Raw genomic sequence first — 13,665 nt, 5'->3', positions numbered from 1 at the left:
TAGTATAGGTTGCAATGAGTAATGTAGATTTTATGGTAGTACTATAGTTTTCATGATCAGTGCTTTAGTTTATATTGTTGATTTTTTAATGTGTTACCTTAGTAGAGTTACTATGGTCAGTACATAGTTAATACAAAAACCATATTACCTTGGTTTTCTAGGACTTTCGGTTACAGAGTCTGTACTGTAATTTTCATGGTCATCACTGGAGTTTACATAGTCAGTAGTTTAGAGCACATAGTACTATAGATTACAAAGTCACTTCTGTACCTTAGTAGTTCTCAACCTCCTTAATGCTGTGACCTTTTAATATAGTTCCTCATGTTGTGATGACTCCCAACCATAAAATTACCCCATTGCAACTTAATAACAGGCATTTAGCTATGGTTATGATTTCTGGTATTGTGAATATCTGATAGGCAGAATATCGGATATGCAACCCCCAGGGGGTCATGATACACAGGTTGAAAAACACTACTGTAGTTCATATGGCCATTGCTCTGTGTTACATAGTCACTGCTGTAATTGTTATGAACAGATGTATAGACTACACATTCAGCACTGTGGGATACACAGTGCTGTAGATTACATACTTTATGTAAACTGTCGTTCCCAGAGTCAATCCTGGTCATCCATGATAGAAAAGCCTCTGACCCTCAAACCTATGCATTAATGACCAAATTTCAATAAAAGTATATAGTAATTTTAGAGAAGGTATTAAGTTCTCCATATATGAAATTAATTCTGACTAACTCTAAAATCACACACAGTGTTTAGATTTTAACAACAGAAAGAGAAGTGAACTGAGTATTAGCTGAATTAATATAAAATATGTTTCATCAAATAAGACTTTTCATTTGCTTTTCATAATATCTTCTATCCTTTGTATCTCTTGTACTTAGTTGGCTTAAACCAAACCTTCTTTTCCTCAACCACACAAGTAGAACATCAATAGTGATGTATTTTTCATAGTAAGAAACATGGTAGATGTCGGCATGCAGTGATTACTTTCTTCTGCAGAGAATGGGTTTCAAAGATTTCTTCTCATAAAACAAATCCCAACAGAGAAAGAAATCCAAGCATTTGGATGCATTTTGTTTCCATGTTTAGACCTATAATTTGCTTCTAGAAATGAAACGTAGCAAAACTCCAGCCTAGAAATCATGAGGATTGGTCACTAATTTTCATATCTCACACATATAAAAGTACGTTTTAACACTGTCACATTTGTTTATTCGAATTATAACAGAGCACTAAGCTCACCAAAAAATATATTTTCTAATGCAATTTTTAGTATTTTTTTTAATTATCTATATGTTAGCTGAAGGTTTTGTGTAAAATTTTCAACCTTATATGGATAAGTGGTGAATAATGTTAAATATTCTCATTAGAAAGCCCTTAGTGTTGCTACACACTCTAGCCTGGATTAAAGGCTTGTTTATAAGCCCTTTGCATGCTCTACAAGAGCTTTGGTGCTCTTGGGAAGTGGTGGGAAGTTAGGAGGTCTAGAAGTCAGAAGTCTTTGTTCATTAGAGAAATGCATTCTAAGACTAAGTTGGGCTCCAAGGTAAGTGATTTCTTTCACCATCCATTTTGGAAATGATATGCTGCCTCTCCAGAATCTAAAGGCAATAGAGAACTGAATTATGGACTCAACTTCCAAAGCTTAAGACTCTTAACTTTTCTGTTTGTAAGTTTATAGTCTGGGGTATTTGTTACAGTGGCAGAAAGCTACACATGACAAAACAGAAAAAGCATCTTTGTGTCACAAAATGTAGAGGTAAAGATTTTGGTACAGTTTTCAATAGGTAAATACAATTCTGAGAAGCTCATTCGTAGAATTAAAATGTAGCTGCCAAATCAGAAATATAAAATCACAGGCAACTAACAGTATTAAAGGGTTTATCTGAAAGCTATAGAAAGATTTCCTAAGTTGGATCCAGAATTATATTTTCCTTATTTATTTATTTATTTATTTACTTATTTCTGAGAATTAATACATGTAGTAGTTACTATTCTGGTTTTCATTTCTACTTTGTAAACATTATTTTGAATAATAAATAATCGTATTGATTTAATATATTTTCTATTGATTATAATGATTCCGATTTTTGAAGTTTCTTCTATTATTTATATTGATTGACAGGAAATGAGCTGCCATTCTGCCAGGCTCAAAGTGCTAAAGAGAAATTTGTTCCATTTTCTATTGTGAGAAAATAACCTGACTTTACCATTATTCTTGAAGCACATTTGCAGGCAGATAACTTCTGCATCAGCAGCTCATTTGAGAGTTTTGTCACTTGTATCTTTGAGCATCTGAGAACTGTCAGATATGGAAATCCTGCTGTCATTCATGGTGCTACACCACTAGACTTGACCTAGGTTACTGACTTCTCACTGCCTCCAAAATTACTGTCTTTGTCTCTAGTTTTCAGGAGTTCATCAGCAATGCCACTGGTATAGGTTTTACTGATTTGACTATGAATTTTCATAAATTTCTTAATTGTAGACACATTAATGTCTGTTGCTAAATTTGAGGAAATTTTATCTGTAAACATTTGTCAGTTCTGTACTCCTAAAATTTCACTAAATTATCGAATTTTTAGATATTTTGTTTCTATGGAAGATATGTACTTTATTTTCCAATATTTCCCAGATTTAGTGATATTTTAGTTGTGCCCCAATCCCCCCAACACAAATGCTTGACACTTTTGTTGAAAGTTATTTGACTCTAACTATGTGGGTTTATTTCTGGGTCATATATTTTATTTGACATATTTATTTTTCTGTCAGTACCACATACCAGATAGGTTGAGCTACTATGACTCTGAGGTATACTTTGAGGTTAGATGTGATGATATACCAGCTTTGTTTTTCCTACTATTTTTCATTGTTATGATATCATGCTACTTAAATCTAAGAGATTTGCTGGTGCACAGTGTCCTTTAAGTGTAAAATCAAATCACTCATATATGGAAATTTTTAACTTACAGAAAATTATATTTATTTGGAAATTATGGTTATTGATTTTATCATTATTAATTTATTTACTTTTAGGTCAAGACACTGAGGAAGCAGGAAGCTCCATGTCAACTCTAGAGAGGTCTCTTGCAGCACGCCGGGCCACCAGAGCCAAGCTCATGATTCCCATGGACGCTCAGTCCAATAACCCTGGTCAGTATAATTTGGTACTAAAATGTATAAAAATTCTGAGTGCTTTCAGTTTGCACTGTTTTTATAATACAAAATTGTCAGAAATAATTACCTTTTATGAGATTATTACAGGCAAATAGGAATAACTAAAGATCTTAGCAAGCCATATCATTTATAATTGTCAGTCATATCATTTATAATTATAATTAGTAGGAAATTATATCTCTATATTATTGGTGTTAGCAAACAGGTGGCTGCAATTCAAGAAGTTATTTGTAATAATATGAATTTCTGTTTTAGAGATTTAAAACATCCATTGATATCATTGATCTGATTCTATCAACATCATCATTATCACAGCTAAATTTTTCCTACTTCAGTAGGTTCAATTTTTCATGCTTACACAACCGAGCTCAATTAAATCAAGTATCATCAGACATTCACTACTGGCCCTCCTTGGTGAAGGTTTCTGTCTCCCTCCTACATTTGCTGAAGAAATTAGTGTCTGGGGATCACTTCCTTTCCAATTACCTCCAAGATCAATCTTGGTAATTACACTGTTCACGTAGATAATCCATCTGATTCCCCGAACTGTTAGTGCTTTATGGTACCTGCAATGGTCTTGGCTCCTTCCCATGTCAATTCATCAATTCCATGTCACACTAAACCAATTCTTGGTGTCGATTTTCATCATCCCTCTTTCTATCTCCATATTAATAGATTTTGGCTAACTTATTTTATTGCCCCTAACCAACCATTCTTTCATGCATATGGGACTGCCAATTTGTTAACTCTTTCACAATCCCTCTGTACTCCATCTCCCATAGGCCCTTTTTGTTCCTCTGTTTTGTTTCATGTTCTGCTTCATCTGCTTTGCTTCTCTGTCCCACCATTATTCACTAGAAAAGAAACGAAAATTCAACCATAGTTAAGTTAGTAACTCCACCAATTAGTATCCCAGCCCCTATCCATAGAACGTATCTGAAGAATAATGCCAAGCTGCCTTATGGGTTCTTTTGACCACAAGGCAGAGGTTAGCGCTAATTCCATTGAATACAATGAATTACACACATTTTCAGAGTTGAATACCTTCTCACTAATAATAGTTCTTTGAAGGTAGGAGTACAGTTCAGAGCATTTGCCTAACAGGCAATAGAGCTTGGGTTACAATCACCAAACTCTGAGAGAGAAAGTAGCAACTATCACCACCATTGTCTTTGGTCTCATATCATCAAGGAAATGTATTGAGAAAATGATACTCTTGTTGTTGCAACAAATCCAGCTGGTGTGTTTATATTACCATATGAGGACCATGTTGCCAACCACATTGCTCATGTATGTTTATCTCTTTCCCATGTGGCCTCAAATTTCCTCTTTACTGTTCTTCTCTGTAGGCATGTAAACATTTACAATCTGTACTAACCCCCATTTTAAACCAATCATTTGGGGTCATTTTTATACCAGCTACAACCACAATACTCATTTACATAGAATGAGTATTCTCTGTCCTTTCTGATGCTTGCACTGATTCTGCTTTCATACTTGTTCCATATTGAAACCACAGTAGCTGTACTGTTTAATCTTTTTATAATCAAACACTATGACAAGAAATAACTTACAGAAGGTAGAGTATATTTGGGCTTATCATTCCAAGGGGAGAGTTCATGGTAGCCAGGGATGTATAGCAGCAGGTTCTAAGAGTAGAAAGCTGAGAGATCACATCTGTATGGACCCACACAAAGCAGAGAGAGCAAACTTGAAACATAGTGTATAAACCCTCAAAACTGTCCCTAGTGAAAAGCTTTGTCCAGCAAGGTCAAACTTTCCAAGCTTCTCAGACACTACGAACAAATGTTCCAATACCTGGGACTTTAAAGAATATTTCTCATTTAAACTACCATTGTGGCCAATGTCAATTTCATCAGTATATCTATACTGTCTTATCAAATAGACAACTTTTAGCTAAATGTGGCTTAAATTCCTGAGGATGGTGGAAGGGAGAGAGGAAAACAGGTAGAACACACAAACACACATGCACCACAGAAAGAGAAACACACACACAGAGAAACACACACACACACACACAGAGAGAGAGAGAGAGAGAGAGAGAGAGAGAGAGAGAGAGAGAGAGAGAGAGAAGAAGAAGAAGAAGAAGAAGAAGAAGAAGAAGAAGAAGAAGAAGAAGAAGAAGAAGAAGAAGAAGAAGAAGAAGAAGAAGAAGAAGAAGAGGAGGAGGAGGAGGAAGAGGAGGAGGAGGAGGAGGAGGAGGAGGAGAAAGAGGAGGAGGAGAAGGAGGAGGAGGAGGAAGAGGAGGAGGAGGAGGAAGAAGAGGAGGAGGAGGAGGAGGAGGAGGAGGAGAAAGAGGAGGAGGAGAAGGAGGAGGAGGAGGAAGAGGAGGAGGAGGAGGAAGAAGAGGAGGAGGAGGAGGAAGAGGAGGAGGAGGAGGAAGAGGAGGAGGAGGAGGAAGAGGAGGAGGAGGAGGAAGAGGAGGAGGAAAGGGAGGGAGGGAGGGAGGGAGGGAGGAAGAGGGAGAGGGAGAGAGAGAGAGAATTGCTTTCTCTCTTGACTTGTAACATGTCAGCTATATCTAATTTCCTTTCTCTTTCCCATTGGCTTTTCCTACTTTTCCTTGCTGACTTCTAAAACTCAGAGTGAACTACAGTTTCTTAGGGCAGCTGTCTCGATCTATGACAGTAACAACAAAGATAACACCCATGGCCATAATGCAATGTAAATGCTGATGATCCTAGACTGTATCTCCATCATCATCTCTTCCCAGAATCCACAAGAACTTTCTTATCTACTGTCCACTCAAGCTCCTCCAGATATCACATTGGTACCATAGCTGTGATCAAATCTGTGACATCAGCTTTCTATAATTCCCTTTTCCATCTGCAGAACTGACTGGGGAGCACTTTTGTTTTCTCATTTCCAGAAATGCCATCACTGCCCATCATTTGCTCTAACCAGAAACACTAATTTCCTGGTTCTGTTTTGTTTCATCGTTTTAAAATTGTATTTATTCATCGGTGTATCGATTTCCATGTGTGCATGGACAGAGCCAGAAAGAAGCATTAAATGCCTCAAATCATAAATTTGAGGATTCCAAGATGATAGTGTCGGTCTTGTGTCCCAAACTCTGTTTCTTATAATTTTGTAGCAAATGTTCTTTGCCACCAAGATGTCGCTCATGCCCCTTCTGTTTATTTATCCTAATTTTCTCACACTCCAAATTTAATATTTTATTACACCCTATATGCTCCTTCTTGTTTCTTTGTACTTGTCTGATTTTTCCTTTTTTTTTTTTTTTTTTACTTCCTTGGTTTTATTAACTAAGTTGCTTCTCTCACATAATTTATAGTATATTGCAATATGCTTAAAATTCCTCTATCTCCTTACGTTGTTTATCTTCTGGGTAGTTACCTACACAACATCGTTCCAATATCTATATTAAATCATCAAGCTCCATATGGTCAAGCCTTTGTTTTTTCTCTGGCTTTTCCTTTGTACCTATCTCTCTGTAATACACTACAACATGAACTCCCCCTTAATGCACATTAGTCAGCAACATATACAATCTCAGGTACTGGATGAAAATATACACTAACAAAATACATTGTTCTCTTTACATGGATTATCTCTCTCACTGTGCCTTTCTGTGTCTATTTTTTCTGAATATGTTTCTCTCACAACCCTTCTTCCATGTTTCAGTACACTTTCCTCTGAGACACACACACAAATAAAATCAAAGTTGTGTATTGCCTTTAAAATGAATATAAAAATGATTATTTCCTAACTACCATTATGCATGATAAACTGATAACTAAGGATCAGAGAGATTAAATAACTAATTTGTACAGCTAAGTAATTAGAGTCAGAGGTAAGATGGAATTAGGATTTCACTGTTCTAGTTGTTACTGTTCTCCCAGCCACAATACTTGAAAAGATGGTTCTTAACTGCCAGACCTTCATCTTTTGCCAAGGAAGAATGCTTGCCAGCTCATACCCATGTGTTGCTTTCCCCTTTCCTTTAAAACTAACTCAGTAGAAAGCTACACCTAACAAAGTTTTATGTGCTTTCAAACACCAGAGCAGACATGGATGATCTGATAAATGCCTTGCAAGTTACTTAAGTAGAAATGATGGCTCACTTTCTCATGTTTGAATAGCAGTGTTTATAACACTTTGTGGCATTTATTACATGGAATGCTAACTTATATGCTTAGGAACAGTATTCAAGTCAAAAGTCTTTTGTAATACTTTCTGAGTTATTTCGTGGTAGGTATGCAATAAAATGTCGCCAATTTATCTTCATATTCACAAATAGTACCTTGTAAATATCAGTACTCACTAAATATTTTGTCAAATAAATGATTGAATGTATACATGAATTAAAAGGATGCCCTTCATGTGTTTATAAGATTTTTGTTGAGGGCTCATATTAATAAAGAATAGAGAGAACATCTGACAAATTTTCCAGTATATGAGAAACAGTTAATCTTGTTTCTGACTATGAGTAAATAAGTTTTTAAAGAAAGATAAATCAAATGAAATTAGTGAATATTGAGAACATTTTATTGCCATTTGCCTTGTAATAGCTTGCTAATTATTTTATTCAGTTCTCACAGTACTATCATGGCCTGATACTGTCCTGACCTTGCACAGGGAAAATAGCTTTGGCATTTTTGAGAGCCATTCTCTGGTACATGACTTACTTTTTTTTGAGATTACATGCATAATGTAAAATTACAGATATTATTACTGTAAATATATGTATGTATATATATATATATATATATATATATATATATATATATACACACTCACACACACATATATATATCATCTTTGATAGTTACAACAAATATCTTGAGGTAATATGTGAAATACTACATCTGCGTGATACCCTTGAGAATCTATTCAAACATTGAAATACATTTTAAATAAACAATAATTATGTTTTATTCATTTTTATATAACTCAAACAAATTCCCAGTCCATTGGAAAAGTGATCTATGCCTCACAGACACCACAAAGTATGCTGCCGTAGTATAAGGATTGATGGAGCTGAAGAAACTCAAGAGCAGAAGATGTCTATGTCCCTCTCTGTAGTGGTTTTTGTAGGAATGGCCCCCATAGACTTGTGTGTTTTTGAATGATTGTCTCATAGGGAGTGGCACTACTAGAAAATGTGGCCTTGTTGCAGGAAGTGTGTCACTGTGGATGCCGGCTTTGAGGTCATATATGCTAAAGCTACACCCAGTATAGTACAGTCTCCTCCTGCTGTTTTCAGGATGTAGAACTGTCAGCTCCTTGTCCAGAACCATGTCTGGCTGCCCACTGCTATGCTTCATACTATGATGATAATGGCCTGAACTTCTGAAATCTTAAGCCAGTTCCAATTAAATATTGTGCTTTTTTAAAGAGTTGCCATGATTGTGATGTCTCTTCACAGCAAAAAATAAATAAAAACTAAGACACACTCCATAAATATTTTGCTTAAATAAAACTGTGACTCTCTACAGTGTGGTGCTTCCTCCCAGAAAAATAAAATGGCTTTCGTGCTTGGCACTTTATTCCTTCTTTAAAGTGTGCCCACCTATTTTTCGAAACCTTCTTTATTTTAAATTGTTTTGAGAGTATCATATCAGGTTTATAACAATCCTCTGCTCACCTTGTCCAGTGCTAACTGATTCATATTCTCAGCTTGAGTTTTGAGTTTTTTTCTACCTAATATGACTAACATTGTCATTTGTAGTATGTTAATTTACATTAAACAGATCGTCACAATGACTAAAAATTGACTTTGCTATTATTTTAATTTTCTAATATTTCATGTACCTAGTTTCAATCTACTAAGTGTTTTAAAGTAGTACTCCAATATCATGGTCCAAATATTCCATTCTGGAGTAGATTCTACCTTTGTAGATAAGTAAGTACAAATAAGATAATTTTGGATAATTACATAATATACTGATCAAAGACCATATACAGTTGTTTGACATCTTTGTGCAAGTATAGTACAATGTACTCATATTCACACAATAACATGCAGCCATAAAATGAATAAATGAAGTGATAAGACTATATGGAACATTTCAAAGACACAATGTTTTTGAGGACATTAACAGAATAGTATTAGAATTGTATTGTTCATTTTTATCAAGATTAAAGGCAAATAAAGTGATCTATGGTCTTAGACATCCCAAGGGCAGTTGATATTGAGGAAAGTTTTTTGGAGGATATAAAAAAAATGAAGATGCCCACAGTTTGGCTGATGTTCTCTCTCTTGCTCTGGATAACAATTACTAATTGTTTCACTTTAGAGAGTCATGTACCCCTATGAGTAGTGTAGCCCAGTTTTTCCATATGTAGCTTATACTGTGTAAGAAATCATGAAACAACATGATATATATTCTTTGAAATGTTTTTCCATTGAATCATTATGCATTGCTTGAAAATTATGCCTTGATGAAATTATACCCAACAAAATGTAATTACTTCAATATGTGACCATAGTCAGTTTCAGAATAAATTAATAAGCATGTGATAAATGAAACATCCTATATACATCTATTGTTATTGACAAAGGTATTAGGTAACCTTATAATGCTAAAATTTGTAAGTCACACTTTGGCAGAGTTGTGAACTCATACACTGCAGGACATAAATTCTCTAACAACCCTTCTGCATTTACTTACATTTATTGAGGTCTAAACTTCATTACTAAGTTCTATATAAACCAGAACTATAGAATTACTTTAATTTCTAGATATATGTCAATATGCTTGCTGTTCTGCTTAGGAAATCTTATTTTTCTGAGATTACTTTTCTTATTTTATTCTTATTTTTTATCATATTTAGTAGTTATAGATTGTCATTATAAAACATAATTGCAAAAGATGACTTATAGTAAAAAGAGTTGATTGGTTTGCTTATAGTGAGTGAGTGATAGAGGGGGAAGGGATGTGAAGGAGGAGGAGAAGACGGAGAAGAAGAGGAAGGAGGAGGAGGAAGAGGATGAGGAGGAGGAGAAAGAAAGGAAAAAGAAAAAGAAAAAAAGAATAGTCTATAATAATAGCAATGAATATCTCCTGGAACAGATAGCTAAGAGAAGACTTAAAGTTTGGCATGGCTATGAGCTTTCACCCCTAAGATAGACACACTTTTTCCAACAAGGCTCTACTTTTTAAAGATTCTTCCATAACCTCCTCCAAAGAGAACTGAAATTGTTAACCAAATATCTAATCTTCAGAGAAGGATTTATCATTCAAACTATTATACCACTATGGCAAAAAGAACTGCTTTTTAGAAAATATAAATTAATCTGATTTTGTGTTTAAGATATTTAAAAGTAAAAAGAGAGTTGTATTTAATATAATGGGAGAGCAAGCTCTACTTGTTTATCAAAGATTACACCTGTGAGTTAAAATACTAGGTGACATTGTTCCAAATGAGTCTCTAAACAGTTCTCAGCAAGGTCCACAGAGGATCATATGGAAACTTAGTCAACAGTCCAAATGGCCTGGCTCCCAGGATTGTATTTATGCCAGCTAGGTGCAGGCTAAAGGTGACAGTTTTCACAGTAGCTTAAATAGTGTTGTAAATATCGTTTTTACTGCAGTGAAAGTAATCCTAGTGCCAAATCAAGTCATGTGCTGGGTTTTCCAGTGAATAGACTGTTACTAGAATAGAATGAAAGGGGTGGAGTATTGAGGATATTTCTGAACAATATTAGTGAAGGCAAGGACTGTGAGTCTATAACAAGGAAGAACTGAAGTTTACAATAGTGCCTAATGAAGGTCTCAGCTGAGTTGGGATTAAACTTTAGAGCTATCCCAAATGCTAAGCTGGAGATTGCCTTCTGCACCTTAATATTAGTAGCCTTTTATGCATACTAGGCTCATGAAGTGGAGAAGAGGAATGCAGCTTCTGTTGTTAGGTAGGAGTCCTGTTACAGCTCTAGAACTGTATGCACAATTGGATGTTACTATATATGTAGTCATTTCCAGCTCACTTTGATCTCTAAAGTTTGGGGTAAAGTGGACTACAGGAAGAGTGTGGTTGGGAGAGCATGTCACATCAGTAATACAACTCTAATTGTTTTAATAGAAGGAAGTTTGTTGGAAAAAATCCTCTGTTTTTCATTTTTTCTACTTCTAATGTAAGTATTTGATAAAAGAACACAATAAAAATAAGCCTTTAATATAAAAAAAATAACTCAAAAATATAGTGTAGTATATTGTAAAAAGTTATCAGGCAAGAGAAGACCTACAGTTTTATTTTATAATAGCTTAGTGAATACTTACTGATCTTACCTTTCTGGAAGCTTTACCAAGAGATTCTATTTCCATCCTCATCATCAATTGGCTGCAAAATTCACTTAGAGTAAATTAAAAAAACTCTTAAAAAGTAAAATATAGCTTCAAGAGAAAGTAAGATTTTTCCAAAATGGAGTTCTATTGACTCTTGCTACAGTATCACTTAAAGGTCACAGTCTACAAAATTAGACATAAAGGAGTCATCTATAGCAAGATAAATAACCAAGGGTCTGGGACATTATAACAAATTATAAAGCCTTTTTAATGTATAATTGCTATAGTTATTGTATTTCTCTATATTAACTATACATACACATACACACATACACACACTCATAAATTCACAACTATTAGACATCTGTGGTTATATAGATACTTCTCATGAAAAGGACCTCAGATGAAATTATTAATATAAGACCATAAAGGCTGTGGAAGATGGTGGGAGCCTTAGATGACATTCAAATAGTGTATGACATATGATGTTAGTGCATCCTAGCATGTGCTTTGGCAGGCAATAACCATTGTTTCACAGCATACCTTATCTTGCATAACATATCAATTGTGCACTCAGAGTGTGCCAGTCATAGCAAGCAAGACAAATGCTCTTCCTTTAGCTCAAAAATGAAACCTCTACAACTTGAATCCAGATTTCATTTTGCTATCCCAGTTCTAGTGTTTCTTATCCAGGGAAAAACCAACTTTTTCTTCTGCTCTCAAAATCTGACACAATCGTAGGCCCATCAGGTTCAAACAGCAGCATCAACCGTCCTTGTTCCTGTTTTAACTGAACTTGGCAGTTGACACTGAAATCTTCTCTATTTTACAAATGAGGAACCTAGCATATCTTTAAAAATAGCACTGTTGACATATTACCATAAATAATAAATTTACCCATATAAAATAATGTTCACTTATTTTATCTATTGTTTCTGAGTGCCAGGAAGCAAGAACATTTAATCAAATGGTTCTGGCTCAGAACCATATGCTATCTGACAAAGTTTCACACAGACTTTTGGATGGAGTCCACATCTTGCACTTCTGCTTCACCATTTCTTTCATACTTTGGCCAGCATCACCTAAAGACATGGTTCATACCTTACACAGACACACCTGTCAGTGATATCCTAGATAAAGTGGGTGAAAGGTGCAAGGATGAGAGAAAGAAACCTTTAGCCTAGTCTTGAAAAATGTCAATCATCTCTTCAATAATTCTCATAGTTGCCAGGCCACCCTGGTATAATGTGCAAAGAAAGATGAAGGAAGGTATCACAGAGCAGGGATGTCAGGTACCACCTTAGGTATGGCCTGCAAGACTCATTAACAGATGGCAAGCCTAAGTACTGTACCCAGATATTTGAATTCAAGTATTTGGTCTTTTTGATAGCAGGTTTAGTCTCACTTTTAAACAGGAACTAGTGAGTATGCAGGTAAGTGCCATTTATGATGTTTTTATCAATGAATATTTAAACATCAGAGATAGGTTAAAATACTTACTATTGAGGACAATTGACATTAAATGTTCAAATCTTCCAGATTACATATAGGTCATTGCAGACACATTATCATCAAAAGAGGCAGCATGAGACATAGTTTCACTCCACAATATTATTTTTTACTGTTATGTATCCCCCTGTTCTCCTTAAACAAATCTCTCAATTCAGTCATGTATCATGTTGTGAAATATCTAGAGAAGATTTAGTTCTTAAAACTTACAGCATTATATTCAAGTCTTCATAGTAGAGTTCCTGTAGGTTGCACTTAGTGATAACATTTTTAAGATGGCTATAAAAGTTCCCAAATGTCACAGTGCCTGTTCTTGGATCTATGTATCTGCTGAGGAAATTTCTTCTTGAAAACTCCCTGTGCATCAGTGTCAGACATAAATTCAATTGCCAGCAAGCTGTGTCAGAAGAGAAGTCTTGTCATATTTGGCCACAGAGTGGAGATTTATTGAAACTGAAAGATAGTATTGCTCCGCAAGCTATGGTACATAAACAGTGTAGTGAATACTAAAAATGCTGTGTGTGAGAGAGAGTATGAACATGTGTGTGTATGCACAAGTGCATACATGTTTCTGTCTCTGAAAGCTATATTTTGTGGTGAGATAATAAAAACATCAGTAAATATTATTTTATTCAACTTAAGTTCATATGATCTACACACACACACACATACATACACATACACACAA

General features: G+C 35.0%; 1 protein-coding gene across 1 annotated transcript in view; it reads left to right on the top strand.

Annotated features, from left to right (window-relative positions):
* DCC (DCC netrin 1 receptor) overlaps positions 1-13,665 on the top strand; it is a gene marked incomplete at both ends in the record, with an annotated part of 1,062,613 nt that overhangs the window by 1,009,512 nt on the left and 39,436 nt on the right. Inside the window, one exon of the mRNA XM_080920225.1 lies at positions 3,058-3,174. Within this exon, the coding sequence (XP_080776351.1) occupies positions 3,058-3,174 (117 nt within the window). The remainder of the gene's footprint in view (positions 1-3,057; positions 3,175-13,665) is intronic.

The sequence above is a fragment of the Micromys minutus genome, assembly GCF_963924665.1.
Source record: "Micromys minutus genome assembly, chromosome: 8".
Classification (NCBI taxonomy): Eukaryota; Metazoa; Chordata; class Mammalia; order Rodentia; family Muridae; genus Micromys; species Micromys minutus.
Note: the sequence above shows the minus strand (reverse complement) of the source record. Positions and strands in the feature narration are given on the sequence as shown.